This window comes from Pelmatolapia mariae, linkage group LG20, assembly GCF_036321145.2.
Source record: "Pelmatolapia mariae isolate MD_Pm_ZW linkage group LG20, Pm_UMD_F_2, whole genome shotgun sequence".
Classification (NCBI taxonomy): Eukaryota; Metazoa; Chordata; class Actinopteri; order Cichliformes; family Cichlidae; genus Pelmatolapia; species Pelmatolapia mariae.
In genome coordinates this window covers 16,653,694-16,672,643 of record NC_086244.1, presented here as the reverse complement: position 1 = coordinate 16,672,643, position 18,950 = coordinate 16,653,694, and the positions used below count along the sequence as shown (strand labels likewise).

The following is an 18,950-nucleotide window of genomic DNA, read 5'->3' as shown; positions in this document are numbered from 1 at the left end:
AGCTTACACACTCTTCTCAGGGTAAAAAGTTAATTTACTTTTCAAAATTTCATCTTTATCCTTTATTTCTTTTAATGCTCGAGGACTAAAGGACAATACCAAAAGGAAAGCTCTGTTTTTATATGCTAAAAGTTTGAGTACTGACTTTTGTCTCTTACAAGAATCCCATTCTGAACCTAAGGACGCTAACTTCTGGAAATCCCAATGGGGCGAAGATTTATGGATGTCTCATGGCACAAACCATTCAGCGGGAACTCTGATTTTAAAGCATAAATTTAATGGAAAAATTATATCTTCAGAAACTGATCCAAAAGGACATTTTATTTTGCTGGTTGTTTTTTTTAATGATCAAACCCTCTTACTGGGTAACATTTACGGCTATAATAACAAACAGGAGTATATTGACCTAATACTTGTTGTATATGAAAAAATTGAGTCTTTAATAAGTAAATTTGCTAATCTAAAGATTATATTAGGAGGAGACTGGAATCATTCACTCAATAACATGATAGATAGATGGCCAAGTAAAAGTCAGGAAGGTAGTAATTATATGTTGGATTTTATGAATGAAAGAGACTAATGATATCTGGAGATTCAAAAATCCAACAATTAAGGAATTTTCATGGAAAAATAGATCTGGCTCATTACAGTCTCATATTGATTATTGGCTAATTTCTGATCCTTTATCCGAATATGTTTCTACATCAAAAATGTTGCCAACACCCTTGACAGATCATAAAACAATTTTTTTGGAGATATGTTTGTATGCCAGTAAACGGTCTAAAAGAGTGAATTCATATTGGAAATTAAATAATTCTCTTCTACTGAATGATTCTTTGGTAAAGGAAATTAAAACAAAAATAGATGAGTATTGGAACAAGGCATGTGTTGAAAATGCTTTTTGTAAAAATTAAATTGAGGTCCCTTTTAATGAAAAGGGGAGCTAAAATAGTTAAAAATAGAAAAAAAGAAGAGTTGGAAATAATTTCTGAAATTATCACTTTGTCTAGATCACCTGATAATTTATCTGAAGATAACTGGAACAGACTTCAAATTCTACAATTAAAATTAGATAATATATATATTTACAAGGCAAAAGGTGCCTTTGTGCGGTCAAAAAGGAAATGGCTTGAAGAGGGAGAACAAAACTCTTGCTATTTTTTCAAATTAGAAAAACATCATAATACAGTTGCTAGCATGACTAAACTTTGTTCAGATGGATGAAGGTGCTATTAATAAAATGAAACTTAATAAGAGTCCAGGGAATGACGGTTTGACTTCTGAATTTTACAAATTATTTTTAAAGGACTTATCACGCTTTTTACATAAAGTATATATTGAAAGCATTGATAATGAAAAGCTCCCTCCTTCTTTGACTCAGGGGCTATTTACTTTGATTCCGAAACCTCAAAAAGACGCCCTTTTGATAGAAAATTGGAGACCTATTTCACTGCTGAATAATGATTATAAAATAATTGCTATCTGTTTGGCTAAAAAATTAAAATGCGCACTTAATTATATCATTGATGAAACACAGTCTGGTTTTATGACTGGCAGACACATAACTAACAATATAAGACTGGTAATTGATATTTTGGATCATTCAGATCTAATCACAGATAATAGTTTCATTCTTTTTTTGGATTTTTATAAAGCTTTCGACTCCATTGAACATGAATTCATGTTTAGAGCACTTGATATTTTTGGTTTTGGAAATATGTTTAAAAAATCAATTCAGACTTTATATGCAGATGCAAATAGTTCAATCAAACTCCCATTTGGTACAACGAAAAGATTTGATATCAACCGTGGGATCCGTCAAGGTTGCCCAATTTCTGCATATCTTTTCCTTCTTCCTATGCAGTTACTCTCTATTCATTTTAAAAACAGCAGTGTAATGGGTCTCTCTGTTGCTGGCAGAACATTATCTATTACTCAACTAGCGAATGACACAACACTCTTTTTAAAGGATAAATATCAAGTTGATGAAGCTCTCAAAGTTGTCAATAATTTCTCAATAGCCTCTGGTCTTAAACTCAACATTCCAAAATGTGAACTTCTCCCTGTTAAATTCTGCACAGATACTATTATATCAGGTGTTCCTGTTAAAAATAAGGTTAAATATCTTGGTATTATCATTCAAAAAGACCAAGATGCCAGATTATCTGAAATTTTTGACCCTCTTATAACTGCAATACAACAAAGATTTAATATTTGGCTTCAAAGAGATTTATCCATTACTGGAAGATCCTTGGTAGCCAAAGTTGAAGGCCTCTCCAGACTTATTTATGCAGCTATGGCACTTGATGTTTCGAAAGAATTATGCACAAAAATTGATAAAATATTATTTAACTTCATTTGGAAAAAGAGAATACATTATATTAAAAAATGTAATGATAAACAAGTTGTGTTCTGGTGGCCTAAATTCTTTAGATTTCACTTCCTTAAATGCGTCTTTTAAAATCAAATGGATCAAACTCTTTTTAAAAAATCCCAATTCAATTTGGAATTTTATTACCAATCATATCTTTAACTCACTTGGAGGAATGCACTTTCTGCTAAGATGCAATTACAATATCTCTAAATTACCGATTAAACTCTCCAACTTTCATAGTCAACTCTTATCATCTTGGTTAATGATATACTCTCACAACTTTTCCCCCCATAAATATCTCATTTGGAACAATCAGGATATTAAATTTAAGAACAAATCATTATATATTCAGAAATGGGTTGATAGAAATATTTTACTTGTGAGTCAATTACTGAATGATAATGGTCAGTTATTTTCTTATAAGGAATTTTTGTCTGTTTATGATTTTCCTGTCACTCCAAGAGAATATGCTGTAGTTTTTGATGCAATACCCAGTGTTGGGGAGTAACGGAATACATGTACCGCCGTTACGTATTTAGAATACAAAATATGAGTAACTGTATTCCGTTACAGTTACCGTTTAAAAAGGTGGTATTCAGAATACAGTTACTTTGGTGAAATAAATGGATTACACGGCGGTACTTTCCTGTTTCATATTCTCGCGGGTCAGGACTGTTTGGGTTTGTTTGACAGCTACGCTCTGTTGTTCCAGGCGGCAGCGTTACGGTTGCCATGGTTACAGGGTGACGCGCTCTCTCGCTGCGTGTTTCCTGGGTGAGAGAGCGCCTTGTTGTTGTTGTTGTTGAGCTAAGCTAAAAGGCAGAATGCTACAGGCATAGCTCTAAAGAATGTAGCCTCATGGGCAGTGTAGTCCGTGCTGCAGGGAGAATGGACTGCCATACCCGTGATGTGTATGTGAGAGAGGGAGGGAGAGAAAGGAAAAGTACGAGTTGTCACCGAGCAGAAATGGGAGCTGGAAGCATGTAAATATAATAATAACCACTGCAGCCAAGAAGAGTGCCTGACGAGCCCAGCTGTAAGTAAGCTATTAAGACTCGACTGTACACTGTGTTTGTGTTTTCCTCCGGAAAAAATAAGTTCCGTTGGAGCAGCCTTTCAGCGCCTCTCTCTGTCTCTGGCAAGCAAAGTTGACCCAGACAACAAAGTAAAGCTATTTTTCGGCTACCAGCCCGACACGGAACCCGCCGTATTAGCCAGAGGTCCCTTTACTACGGTTCGGAGCCGCGGACCTTCAGTAACAGTAATAAATCACAGCAATAGTACATTCACGTAGTTGTAAACAGCATGATAATATATTAAGTAATCCAAAGTATTCAGAATACGTTACTCTCATTGAGTAACGTAATGGAATACGTTACAGAATACATTTTGGGGCATGTATTCTGTAATCTGTAATGGAATACATTTTAAAAGTAACCTTCCCAACACTGGCAATACCAGATGGGGTGAGAAGGTTATTGGTGTCTGCTCCTAAAGGTAGAAATTGTATTATTCCAGAACTAAATCCCGCTAGCATATACATCGGTAACATCTGTCCTCAAATCAATGTATTAGACAAATCATTCAAAGAGATATTGTTTCCAAACCTGCATCTGTATTTTACTGGAACAATATTTACAATGATATATACTGGAAAAACACTTGGATTCTATCAAGGAAATTTATTATTACTAATAAGGTAAAAGAAGTTACTCTTAAATTGATCCATAGATGTTATCCGGTAAAGACATATCTGGTTAAATTTAAGAAAAATATTGATACTCTTTGTACTTTTTGCAGCAATGCAGAGGAAACAATATGTCATTTATTTTGGGAATGCACTTATACTCATGTATTTTGGATTGATCTAAATAATTTTATAAACACCAAAATTGATCCCTCATGTAAACTGAAGTTTCGACATAATCTTTTTGGCCTCTCGCATACTGATAAAATAATTCCAGGAAAAAAAAATATTATTAATCTTCTGATTATTTTTGCCAAATTTCACATACATTATACAAAATTTTCTCAACAGTGTCCAAATATTTTTGCTTTTAAAGCCCTGTTTTCCAATTATCTAGAGAATCTTAAGAACAGTACTAACTCCAAAGCATGTAAAACACAAGAGCTGTGTCGAATGTATAGTTTCACTTGACTTACATGTTGTTTATTTATACCTGGAGCACCTTTTTTTCAGTTATTTTGTTTATTTGTTTTCTCCTAAAGTATACTTTTTTGTTTACGTACTTGTATTTGTATACATAACTTGTTCAAGATACCGCAAGCTGTGAAATTTTTCATACCCTTTCTATATTCTACATTACTATGTATGTTTGTTGTTCAATTGTCTAAAAAAAAAAAAAAAAAAAAGATGGATTAAAACGGCGTTATTTACGGCGTTCTGTGTCAGCTGTGACGGCGTTTAAAACGCAGTTTTCTTGAAATTATGCAGGGCACTCCCCATGGTTCCCTCATCCAATTACTTTCAACTCATTTCACCCAATCAAAGAAGAAGAAGTGCAGACCACGTTAATTCATCACAGATTCACCTTGCTGCTAAGTAGGGATGGATACCGGTATCCGGTGCCATGATGGCACCGGTTCTGACATAAACAGTAGTAACCAGACCGAAAAGCAGCGCACATTTCGGTGCTTTATTTCGGTGCTTTTTTTCCCTGAGATGTCATACACTTTGGATTCCAGCCAATCATTTTACCTTTGCAAGCGTAGTAGGCGGGCCCAGGTACGTACGTTCTTTTAGAGCAGAGCTACAGATTAAAAAATCACAGCAAAAGATGCAATGCCCTATAGCTGCAGAAAAGGCTAACATTGTTGTCTTTTTACAAAAAAAACAGCTAAACATGAGAGGTTTTTGGACAAAGTTTGTGTTCTTCATTCTTTAAGGCACCGGTTCGAGCACTGTTTAAGCACCGGCACAGTTTCAAAAGTACTGGTTTGGTACTGGTATCGGATAAAACCTAAACGATACCCATCCCTACTGCTAAGTGATTGCCTATTCGGTACCAGTGCTTGTAACCCATTATGCATTTTGATATGTTTAAAGCATGATCAAACAAGCAAACGACGGAATGCTTTTTCTGAAACAAGTGGAGACCTTAACTGTGTGGCGCATGGCTCCCTTGTTTACTTGAGGGATCAGCTGTCAGCTTAGTGTGTGTTTGGTGTTGTGACAGTGCACAGCTGAAAAAAGTGTTAACATTAGAGAGCAGATCCCTTTTCTACGGAGCCCCGCAGGGGACATGGGAGAAAAAAAAATTAAGACGGACTTTTGCGAGATCTCGCAAAACAAACTCGGGATCTCGCAAAAGTTTTGTGAGATCTCGCAAAAGTTTTAGCCGCATTCTTCGGAGGCCGCCAGCTCGAAGCCGACCGGGAGGTCGAGGCACAATGTTCCGGGAGAGCGGTGTTCCTCCCGTTAGCTTCGAGATGGTGGGTGTCAGATCTCCGAAAACGTCGGAGCACTTTTGCAAATATGTGATGTCTTGTAAACCGAGCAGATATTTGACGTTTACACAGCTACATTCACGCCTCAAAATATCTTAAAAGTTTATTTTGTGACCCAGAAAGAGTAATATTACAACTAAGTAGCTGCCAGCATTGTTGGAATTCAACTTTTGCGAGTTTGTTTTGCGAGATCTCGCAAAACTTTTGCGAGATGGCGGCACTGTGAACGGTCTGCTACAGAACTTGCTCTGTCTTAAAATTCCTTTAAAAGCAGCAAAGCGAACTCTAAGGTGCACACTTCTAGCTGTATGTGATGGCAAAAAACCTGGGCTCAAATAAGAGAGCTCTTATCACTCCTACTTCCTCCCCGTCAAAACCTTCTGGTAAGAAAAGAGTGATGGAAACTGACACGGCGGAAAGCATTATTACGACGCTCAAGATGGCTATCAAAGAGCAAGGAGCTAACATCGAGAAGAGTATTAGCGACCTGAAGGTTACTATTAACTTTATCTCAGAAGATCTCAGGGAGCTGAAATTTTTTTCTCTCCCATGTCCCCTGCGGAGCTCCGTACTTTTCCCCAGACAGATTGTACAAACTGAAGCGAGATCAATCAACTGCAGACCAGACAACAAACGACGGAGGCTCCAGAAAAGTGCAATCAAACTATGAGTTTATTACACAGGAGAAGAAACATCAGCATATGTCTTCCTCTGACAAGAATACACTGAATGGGGGTTTTATAGGACAGAGAATGTACGCCCCCACGTACACGTCAATTACAGGTCAAAAATACATTGTTGACAGACAAGGGTACATCTTGTACATTTTTAATAGCTATAATCAGACATATAACTTCTCTTTTCTATAACACTTGCCTTTTAAGGTAATAAACTTCAAGCCTCAGGGTCTCTAGTGGCTAATTATTGACCCTCGTCACCAATCACTAAGTAGACAGAACTGGCGCAGGTCTCAAAAAGAAGCAGAAGACACTTGGGCCTTCGCTCAGCCCTGCTGCTAGATTTATGTGTATTGTAAGCATGCATGCAATTAACCTGCTATGTTCCCATCTTCCCTCAACATGTATCACCTGAACATCGCGCCAGTGAAGCTTACAACCCTCCTGGATAGAACATTAACTCTAAACAAGCACCGATAAGCAATGTGTATAAACTGAACTAAACCTGTGAATAGAAAGGTCAATGTGGTGACAAACATCAGCAGGTTATATGGCAGCAATAAAGGAATTTCTGAATCCTAACAAAACCCAGTTCTGAAAATACCGGACTCCTGTGTAAAATGTAAAAAAAAAAAGATAGAGAGAGAGAGAGAGAGAGAGAGAGAGAGAGAGAGAGAGAGAGAAGAAAGCAGTGATTTGCAAAACTCAAAGCCATTATTTATTCATAGTGTAACATAGAAAAGATGTCAAATGTTTAAACCTAGACTATGTCGTTAAAAAGAACTCCTTTTGAATTTGATGGCAGCAATACGTTTCAAAACAGTTGGGGTGGGGCAAGAAAAGGCTGGAAAAATAAGTGGTTCTAAAAAGAAACAGCTGGAGGGACATATTAAAAGTAATTAGGTTACTTGGCAACAGGTCAGTAACATGATTCGATATTAAAAGAAAATTTTAGAGAAGCAGAAATGAACTGAAAGAAATGTGGGCAGAGGTTGGTCAATCTGCAAAAAACTCCATTAACAAATTGTGCCAAAATTTCAGAATAATGTTCCTCAGGGTTAAGTTGTGAAAACTTGAAATATTGCATCCTCTAGAGGCATCAAAATGTATTATGTCAAAAGATTCAGTGACTATGGAGAAACAATTAGGCTAAAAGTCATGATGTCAGTGATCTTCAAGCGCTCAGTGGAAACTGCATTAAAAACAGACATGATTCTGTTGTGGAAATCAGTGCATTTCCTGTATCTTTTGGGGCAACAGACCTGAGTCACTCTTTTAGAGAAGTACGTGGTGCAGTGGGTTGACAGGAATATCCATAATGGATGGCAGTTTGTTCTGTCACTTCCTCTCCACCACAGCTTCAGAAGTGCAGCCAATCACAGAGCTAACTCTCCTGATCCAAGAAGACCAAAACAAAGTGCACTACACTCACCCCAACTGACAACATCTCCAACATTTTGGTGCACACAAAAGCTTCCTTGCAAACAACAGCCTGCCCATCCACTTCATGTATACAGCCTCTGTTTTGATCTTCCAATTTAGTCCATGGTATATATGGGTATCCAGGTATTTGTACTCCTCCACCACATGACATCAGCAGGTTCAGTGTGTTATACTTTTGTCAAGATAATGCACACTGCAGCCGATATGTATTTACAGTTATCAGAGAGAAGAGATGTTCTGTCAACAATTTTACATATATGATCTTAAAACAGGACACAGCCACTATACGTCCTGGCCTCATATCAAATGTCTACGTTGACAGAGTCTATATTTGACGTCTGTTTAAAATCTAATCTTCGCTCTCAAACATTTAAACAGCAGCGAGTCTGCAGCTGAGGGAATACAAACTCAAATTGTGGGAACAGGCTTGATCGTTTCTTGCGTGTATTAATTTGGTGATTTATTAAATGTATAAATGTTTTTCTAATCTGCTGCTGAGTGTCTTATGCTGATAAAAATGCAGATAACCAGTGATGGGAATAACGGCGTTACAAGTAACGGCGTTACTTACAGTAACGAGTAATCTAACTAATTACTATTATCGTTACAACGCCGTTACAGTTACTAACAAGAAAATGCGGTCCGTTACTATTTTTCTTTTTTTTTTTTTTGTCTGTCCCATTTGGATCTTTAGCCGTCAGAATTGTTGTCTGAAGACCAACAAGGATACCAAATGGATTTATTTTGCCAAATGGATCATCATGGCATTGCCGTATTGGTCCATTTGATCAAACTTTGTTGTTATTATTTATTTTATTTTCAGTTGTTACAGATGGGACAGACATGATTGGGGGATAGAAAAGGGAGAAAGAAAGAGAGGAAGGAAAAGAAAAACAGAAGGGAAAAGGGACAGTGAGAAAGGGCACTTACAAAGACAAAGAGAGAAAAAAAATCTCCTGGATCACCTGCTGAGAGAAAAAGAAGAGAAAACAAGCAAAAAAAAAACAAAACAAAACAAAACAAAGCAACATACTAAACACAACACCATCACGTTAATCTAGCTAAGTGTGAACAGCAGTAAATACTAAATATTGAATGTGGTTGTGCAGCACGCAGGACAGACAGCGCACAATGTGCTTTGAAGTAGCAGCTAAGAAAGGTGTAGTTTATGTCTACGAACAGTGAACACCCGTGTGTGCACACCTGTGTGGATCAGCGCGCTTGTATACAAAAGGTTTCCCCATGTAATGGTCTGCTAGAGGGTGTGGAGGGCCATAGCCCCGTCCCCCAGGGCATGAAGCAGGCATGGAAGAGATCCAGGCTCCAGACATCCAGAGGCCCCAGAGTGTGGGAGTCCAAGGAGTACCACCGGAGGGGCATCCGTGCCACCCTCCTGGGAAGGGCTGGGGAGATCCCCAGACGAGGGGTCACCCAGTAGCCACGGAGCAGAAGCCAGAGGGGGCTGCACCGGCGTGCCCGCCAGCTCTGCCGGCAGCCAGCTGTGCCAGAGTGAACCGAGTCGCAGGCCCCAAGGCCGGAGGCCCGGGGGGTCCCCTTTGCCCCGGAAGAGGCCTGACCGAGCGACAGGCACCAGGCCCCGCCAAGTAGCCACCGGGAGTGAGCTGGTGCATACCTGAGCGCCCAGCCCCGGACACCAAGAACCACCAATGCACCAACCCCTGAGGGCATCAGTTACTGGCAGGGAGTGTGGTGAGGGGAGATAGGCCTCCACACTTTGGAGGGCCTGGGAGTAACCCAGGGAGGTGGAGTCTAAGACCTGACCTGACATATAGACACAGACAAGCAGGCACACACAGACACAAACATGCTTTCCCACCCTCATGCACACATATACAAACACTCAGCACTCACCCGACGTAGGGATAGACATACATGGACATGTACACACAATCATACCGTTACTATTTTTCAACAAACAGACAGTTGAAGCTGTGTTCAGTTTACCGCATCTTATATCAGTTGCACGGAAGTAGCTGTAAGTAATCTGGACACTACAGCTTTAAGCAGCTGCGCGCGCTGATACACCTGCTGTTGTCAGACCTGCAGGTATCAGGCTGTGATGTTCTCCTTTATAGTGGACAGAAATTATGTTTTTGGAGTGGCACAAATAATTTGTGTGGCATCTTATTGAATGCAGAACAGCTGATTGTTCTGTAAAGAGTTTGAAATGGTTATTTAAAAAATCAAGGTAAAAGGTAAATGGATGCAAATAACTTTGTTGTTTGCAAAACTTGTGCAGAGGATTTTAAAATCGACAATTTATATTTGCATTTAAAGTTATGAAATATGATTCATTAAACATGTTTGTGGTTGTTACAGTAAAAATAGAACTTTTTCTACTCTGATTTTATGTTTTTTGTCTGATTTTAGATCAATTGTGTTAATACAGTATGTCAAAATGAAAACATAACTGTAAATTCAGACACGTGAGGTTGTGCTGAAAAGGATGATCCAAAAAAGGCAAAGTAAATAGTTTTTAAAGGTAAAATGTGGAGGGAAAATCAAAAGTAGTTAAAAATGGCCAATTATACCCTGGACCCCAGAGGGTTAAAAATGCTTTTCCTGAAGAGTTTTCAGAGACTGAAAATAGTTTCATAACAGATGTATTCATCTGTACGGGGTCGGAGTTTGATCTGCGTGATCACAGCAGGAGAGTTAGAAACCTCAGAGCTGGTACACAAAGAGAAACATGTTCAGGCTCTGTATTCACAGATCTTTGCTGTAATAATTTTTTCTGCCCTGAAAATGAACTTTTTTTCTAAGAATTTCCCTGAAAGTTCAGATCCTGTGAAGCATAGCAAGCATAGCCAAGTTCCTTGGTTGCAATTTTGTTAGAAGTGATGATGGTGCAGAAAATAAAAGGATGAAAAAATTCCTGCAGAAAATTTTTCAGATAACAGGTCTTAATAAAGTGCAGACTGAACCAAACAAAAAAATATTGTCTGGGCACAGAAATGTTGTTTCACCTCCATCGTCCCCTCACGTCATCATAACCCTCTCATCTCCACTTCCCATCTTATATGGAAACTAACAAATCATCCTGAATTCAGACTTACTTTGTTTTTCATGGCGACTGTTGGCACGTTTTGTAAGACCATGCTTATCACCTGTTAATAATAACTTTTGCTTTGTCCTCTGAATGCTTTGTTACATTTTCTTGTTAGTCAGACTGAACTATTGTAAACAGCAGTAATCTTTTTTTTTTTTTGTAGAAATTCCTACAAAGTCTCCAGTTGATCAGTCAGAAGGTTGATTCAACATTTTTCCACTGCTTTGAAAAGTATTAGAACATCTGGTGGTGCACCGTCACCCTCTGCTGACATCACTGCTAGCCACCAGACACAAAGGCATTAGCACAATAATTACTGCTCACCTTCACCACACTGTAAGGAATCATGGGGATTTCAAAGTTACAGAGAATGATAAATGATTTGTGTCTCTGTGAAGAGGTTAAAGTAGAAAAAACAAGTCTCATCATTGATGGTGCAGCTCTTTATTATTGTTTGTATTATAACTCTGATCCAAAGCTGGACCAGCGCTGTGGAGGAGATTATCCTGGATTCAAAGATGAGGTCTGTAACTTCTTTAAGACTCTAAAGGACTGTGAAGTCACTCCATACGTCTTCCTGGATGGAGGCTCAGGATCCGAGAAGCATGAAACACTTCAGCAACGTCTTAAAACAAAACTTAAAAATGCAAAGACAGTAGCAGAGAGTAAGCCTGACGCTGTACCAAAAGGATGTAACGTCTTACCACCTCTGGTCAAAGATGTCTTCATTGAAATCTTGAAGGAGAACAGGATAGAGTTTAAACAGTGTTTAGGAGAGGCAGACCCTGAAGTTTTTTCTGCTGCAAATCAGAAACAATGTCCTGTGCTGGCCACTGACACAGATTTCTGCATCTATGATGTGCACAAAGGTTTCCTTCATCTTGACAACTTTGAGTGGAAAAGCAAAGAGGATGGCAAAATTCCTGCTAAGCTCTACGCACGTTCAAAGTTTTGTGAGCATTTTAAATTGGACCCTGCTCTCATGCCAGTCTTTGCTTCAGTAGCAGGAAATGATTATTCAAGATTAGAAGATAAAGGTAGGTTTGCAAGAGAATCATCTTCATCTGGTGAGTACAGCATTAAAAGACTGGATGGTATGCTCAACTTTTTAAGTAAAGTGAACCTGGATGGTTTGAACAACTCACAGAAGAGAGAACGTGCTCTGAGTGAAGCTTTAAATCATGTTGGTAAAAAAGAAAACCAAACATTCAAACTCGCCATTCAAAAATATGTTCAACTAGGAAAACCTAGTTTTAATCTGCCTATGTGGATGCATGAAAATATGATGTCTGGAGAACTCACCACTTTCATCACAAGTGTTGTGGATCAGAAGACAATGATGCTGACTCCAGTTGTGGAGGACTTTTCACAGTGCAGTAGTTACACAGCTGCTTACCGTATCAGACAGTACTTCTATGGACTGTTAATTGGAGATAAGATGTGCACTGAATATGACAGGGATCATAAAATAGATGTGCAACCTCTCCTGCCAAAAGTGAGCAGTGATGAACAGGAGCAGCTGCAACTACAGTGTCTGCATAAGGTACTGAGGTTAATCAATAAATATGTGTTTAATTACTCTGACAGGTCATAAACGTGTTTCTGTGGTACATGTGAGCATCTTGTCTGTGTGGTACCTCTCTGTGCAGGCTCCTGAGGGTTTGCGTCGCAGGGTGTTTGAAGAAGCTCTGCAGGTTCAGACTTCAGCCTTAGAAAACATCCCCGACCAGCTGAAGCTGCCAGTCTGTGTGACTGTTTTCTGGTTCAAGAATTTACAAAGTGCCCCAAAACCTGAAACTGTCCACTGCCTCCACGCCCTCCTGCTGGGGTTTGTGTTTAACCCCAATAGTCCAGGTAAGTCTTACTGGGTAACATGATGGATATCTACAACAAGATGCATAGCTACAAGTCACTTTACTAGGAACACTTGTGACAGCTCTACAGTTTCAGCTCCATAAATTTGATTATTCTGTTTATTATTCACAGTCAGCTGTCAGCAGGTTAGTCTCTCTGAAAGCAGTCAGCAGATGGACGGTAGTCAGAGTTCCTGTAGTCAGAGTTTGTTTGACAGCAGCAGCACTGATGCTTCCACATCAGCCTGAACAAGAAGACAAACTGCTGCTGGTCTCTGGTTCTGTGTCACTGAAACTTTGTCTTATGTTGTCTGTAGAGGACGAGTTTGAGAGGAAGATGAAAACTTTAAAGGATGAAGGTGTGAGTAACTGGCAGCCCCGTGTGGCTCATGCTTTTAGCCAATGGCAGTGCTGCATGAGGCAGAGTCTCCACCTGAACCAGTTGCTGTGTTCCCCTCTACCAGAACCTCAGTGTGCCCGGTAAACACCAGACAATGATGAGCTCCACAGATGTTTAACACACTTCATCAACTTTAACTCAGATTTTCTGCTTTGTCAGGCTTTACTGTGGCCCTCTCCTTCATTGGCTGGCAGATGAAGACACGATTAAAGAACTACAGAAAACACTGAGAGGAGAAAAGAAGGAATTATATGAGAACCTAAAGACTGCTTGTAATCCATCTTCTGGAGAGGGATCCTCTCAGTCCTTGATGAGTGCAGCTCCCTCTAATGAGAAGGGATCGAGCAGGGAAGAAGAGCAGAGAGACTTAAAGCAGAAGAAAACAGATTATTGAGACCAAGTGATGCTGCTGCTCCTCAAAGGAGATCAGGGAAGGACTGAAGCTCTGTTCTGTTACACTTCTTTGTTATTCTCAGAAACTTTGTACCTTTTCTGCTCTCACTTTAGCTGTACTCTGTCTTCTGTATGCTCTGCATTGTCTATACTGAATGTAAATTGCAGAAGCATGGAAAGGAGTGTGAAGGAAATTGAAATTTGGGACAACAAGGCTGCTGATTTAAAGTAAAAGAGAAGATTTTATTTGGCCAAAGAAAAACATGCAAACCAAAATACAAAAGGAAACAAAAGCTAGAGTCCAGAAATACACAGAAATAATCTGATTAATGTGCCACATCTTGTACAAAGCACTTTGAGTGCTCTGGGAGAGTAGAAATATAACAATCAGTCCATTTACCTTTTACATGACGAATGACAGTTCGTGGCGGTTTTATGTCACACAGTATCCACAGGAAGTAACATGTTGTGCAACAGCAGGTTAGACTCCAGTGAGATTTAGACTGAACATTGATCGTCATTTTACTTATTCTGTTTTAACAGCTTTATGTTGTTAAAACAAGTCATGGTGACAATTTGTGTTACTGTGAGATGTTTTCTTCTGTCTTAACTTTCTTTTATCCTGTTTGGTTTTGAATTGTCTCTTGGGTATAAAGCCGTTTCTCCCCTTCACCCCCCTTTCTGCATCCTCAGCATCACCGACCATCCTGAAACAACACAGGTAAGATCACTGCAAATGTTGGGATCAGGAAATCAAGATTAATTTAATGTAGAAGTTGATTTTTTTTTATCATTCTCATTTTTTACTTAATCATTGAGAAAAGGAAGAATTACCAAGGGGAAGCAGCTTTTTGTGATGTATAGACGCAGATGTGTTTTTTCCAATACTGTCTATCATTATTTTAGATATTAGCATCCAGTGTTTGCAATTTTGTTGAACATGGGATTATGTACCCTAACATATCAAGTGTGCTTAAATGAATTGGTCCTGATGGAATTAATCTATTTGTATTACAACTACAGATAAGACTTGTTTGCATAAAGAAATTAATATTAAAAATACAGTGGTTTTGTTTTTGGCTTATTAATGGGTCAGCCATGTTGAATTAGCCATATTTATAACAATCTTTTTAGAGAAGTGTGTCAGTGTGTAGCTATTTTACAATAACATCTCCATAACTTCTTTCGGACTAAAATATCTTAAATTTACATTCAGGTTTAAATTTTCCTAAATATGATTCTGCAGTAGTATCCTTTGCGTTACAATGTTACTTCTCTGACTTTAGCTGAACAGATTCTGGGGCTTCATAAATGTGTTTCAGTGTTTGAAACATGGAGAAAATCTGGCCCTGAAAATCTACTCTATTTTTTTTAAAAACATATTTATTGAATTTTGTATTCATAAACAGCCAACACTTTAAACAACTTGAACATATAACCCCATGGGGTCATCCAGTATTTTTTGAACTGTGTGCCAAACCACAATAGAATTTTTTACAAAGTAGTATTTTTGTAGTATTTTTCTTTAAATTCTTAAGTGATGCCGAATATAAATAATTATCCAGTGCCAAACCTTTTGCAGACAGTTTTTCAATTTCTACCCAGGGCAAGAAAACATCTTTAGAAAACCAAAACATTGTGGCCCTCAGCTGAGCAGCCCAATAATACCATTCTAGGTTTGGCAACTATAGCCCTCCCCTATCATAGGGCAAGTAGAGGAGAGAGAGAGTCTAAGTCTTAGCTTCCTGTTGTTCCAGATAAAATTAGAGAGAAGCTTTCTGGTTTTCGGGAAAAAAGAAGGAGGCGGGGCTGGTGGAATTGATTGAAAAGCATATATAGATATTTGGGAAATATGGTCATCTCTATCATGTTTATTCTTCCCAGTATAGATATAGGCAATGTTGTCCATCTGTTGATCTCTTCCACCAATTCTGCTACCATGGGTTCGTAGTTGGTTGAACTAAGTTTGCTTATAATTGGAGTTATTCTGATACCTAAGTATCAAAGTCCTTCTGCGGCATTCACAAATGGGTGGGATACTAATGGTTTCCTCCTCTCATTAACATTTAAAGCCAAATTGATTAATCAATTCCAAGAGAGCAGGTATTGTTTCTGCAAGCTGTGATAGAAAAAAAATAGTATCATAAGCATACATTGCTATCTTATGTTCAATATCCATGGGCTTAATGCCGTGAATTGAGGTGTGTGATCTAACCGCCAGTGGTTCCATGGCTAAAACAAAAAGAAGAGGTGAAATTGGTGACCCTTGCCACCTCGAAACAATTCAAAAGGGTGAGAGATTAAGTTATTAGTAGATATCATTGCAGTAGTATCAACAAGTATTATTTTGACCCATCTACAAAAATGTTCACCAAATCCAAACCGTTTAAGCACCTCGAGAATATAGGGCTATTCCACTCGGTTAAATACTTTTTCTGCATCAAGAGATAAGATTGCATTGTCAGCGAACTCTTCACAGGCATAAATTACATTAAGAACTCTCCTCACATTTTGAAACCGCTGTCGGTTTTGCACAAAACCATTTTGGTCCGTATGTATAATGGCAGGTAGTACCCTTTCTAGTCTCATCGCTAAAACTTTTGCTATAATCTTTGCATCGGAATTTAAAAGTGATATGGGTCTGTATGAGCCTCATTCAGTGGCCTCTTTGCCTGGCTTTAGAATAAAAGTGATCAGAGTGTTTCGTAATGAAGCAGGGAGACTCCCTGTTTTAAAGGATTCCAAATACACATCCAACAATGGGGCTATTATTTTCTCGTTAAATAGTTTATAAATATCTATCGGGAGCCCATCTGGGCCAGCTGTTTTACCTGCTTTCATGCTTGTGATGGCATTAGAGACATCATTCAGATCCAAATCCTTCTCCAAAGCAAGTTTTGTATCTTCAGAAATACAAGGGATGGTCAGGCCATCGAGGAAACTATTTATGTGTTCAGAGTCAAGTAAGGCGTCTGAATTATATAGAGATTTATAATATGAGACAAAAGTATCATTAATTTCTGTGGGGTCCGTAAGTAATTCTCCACGTTCGTTCCTAATTGTATTAATGGCCCTGTCAGATTCAAGCTTCTTAATCTGCCAGGCCAACGATTTACTCGGCTTTTCACCCTCATCATAAAAAGTTTGTTTCAATCTAATTAGACTGTCTTCAGCTTTAAACAAGGACAGCTCCTCATATTTTGCTTTAAGGGTGAGTAGCTCCTGTTTTGTTTGTCTCAAATCGTCTTTAATAACCTTTCTCTCTAGTTCTCCAATTTTAGAGTCCAATTCATTCATTGTCCATCTGAATTTATTAAATTTATAACTGGTGAAGCTTATCACTTGTCCTCTAATATATGCTTTAAATGCTTCCCATCTAGTGGTTGCATTTGTTTGATTTTTATTTATTGAGAAGTAGAGATCAATGTGTTCTCCTATGAATTTTATAAAGTCAGAATCTTGAAACTATTTAGGCCGTAAGCGCCAGTTAAAAGAGGGTCTGTTCACTTGTACAACATTATAAAATAGCGAGACTGGGGCATGATCTGACAGAACAATACTATCGTAACTACAGTCAGTTACAGTAGGTAACAAAGATGAGGAGATAAAAAAAAAAAAATCTATTCGAGAGTGGGTTTTAAATGTTGAAGAGTAGCATGAGCATTCCCTTTTGGTAGGATTTTGAGTCCTCCAGGGGTCACAGAGATTCAAATCTTTTATATATTGAAGTAGTTTCTTTCTTGTTTGAGAATGTGAGGTATCTATCCCTGATGAGCGATCAATCTTCGGGTATAAGATACAATTTAAGTCACCTGCTAATATTATCTTACCAGGATAGGTGGCCAATAACAAAAACAAATTCTCAAAGAACAATGGATTGTCATCATTGGGGCCGTAGATATTAACCAAATTTATATTTTCTTTCAAGAAGGTACCCTGGACCACCAAAAATCTACCCGCTCTGTCATAAATAGTGTTATTTACCTGAAAGAGCACTGAGTAATGTCCTAGGGGAAGTGCCAGTAAAAAGCAATATATTTTGAGTATTGAAAAAACACAAAAAACTGAAAATCTGCCATAAACAAATTTGCTTAGCTGTCACCCCAAACCAGACAGCCCTCCCTCCCTCCCCCTGACTTTGGGGTGGTGTTACGTGCATAAGGGAGCAGTTAGACCAAACCAAGCAATCTTAAAAGAACAAACTATAACTAACAAGTTCTTTATGTCTCCCGGCAATAGTAAATATTTTCATGAACATGTATATCTGAAATGTTCATTAGAGTCTCACCTGCAGCTTATAACAGTTAAGTGAAGAACCCATTACAGGGCACAGAAAAAGTCACCAGTGAACCAAAAGGTGAAGTCCCAAACCCTCAGCAAATAAAATACCCTAGACACAGAACAGAGGGAGTACAGAAACTAAAACCTAAGAACTAGAAAATCACAACCCGAGAAGAACTGGAGACATAGAAAACACAAAACAGAAGCCCAAAACACTTGCAGCCAAAAACCAAAATGAGAACAATGGGTCAATGACCCAGGTACCCTAACAGTGTGGGCCAAGGGCGGGAGCCCGCAGTGAGCTGAGCCCAGGCAGAGAGGTGAGAGAAAGAGAAAGAGTAAACAAAAACACGTAGCCTTGCGGGCCGGCCGGGCTGACACGGGGACCATGACATTATGAGATCCTATATTCCACTTTGGGCCTAGAAATATTTATAATTGAAATTTTGTTTGTGAATCTATTTTTCATGGAGTTACAAACATGTCCACTTGGACACCATGTGTTTGACTTTTGAACTAAAGAAATATGTATTTAACAAATCAGTAACAGAAAATGATATACTGTATGAAAACAATGACAATAACAAGTTTTAATGTTGTTGATGTTTTTGCACATTTTAAGATTTTCAAAGCAAAAATGCTGAACTTCACTCCTGAACGATGAACTGCAGACTTTCAAGGATTTTATAAATCCTAAAAAAAAAAACCACTTAGAAAGCAGCATGGTCTTTTCAGTATCACTGTCATTTACAATAATTCAATCTGACTTCAAGAAGATATTGCAAAGTATTCAGAGCACAAATGAAAAATAATGTAATAAACATAACGTAATAAAGTGCAAACTGAACCAAACAAAGAAATAAAAATATTGTCGGAGCACACAAATGTTGTTTCTCTCGTCTAGTTTGCCATCATCCTCTCACATCATCATAACCCTCTCATCTCCACTTGGAAACTAAAAAATCAACATGATTTCAGACTTTCTTTGTTT

The 18,950-nt window shown here is 38.4% G+C and overlaps 1 protein-coding gene across 1 annotated transcript; it reads left to right on the top strand.

Annotated features, from left to right (window-relative positions):
* Positions 1-11,378: 11,378 nt before the first annotated feature.
* LOC134619215 (protein asteroid homolog 1-like) lies at positions 11,379-13,679 on the top strand. Its single transcript, XM_063464987.1, has 5 exons — positions 11,379-12,099; positions 12,529-12,575; positions 12,682-12,886; positions 13,203-13,365; positions 13,445-13,679. The coding sequence occupies exons 1-5, from the start codon at positions 11,379-11,381 to the stop codon at positions 13,677-13,679; spliced, it is 1,371 nt and encodes a 456-aa protein (XP_063321057.1).
* Positions 13,680-18,950: the final 5,271 nt, after the last annotated feature.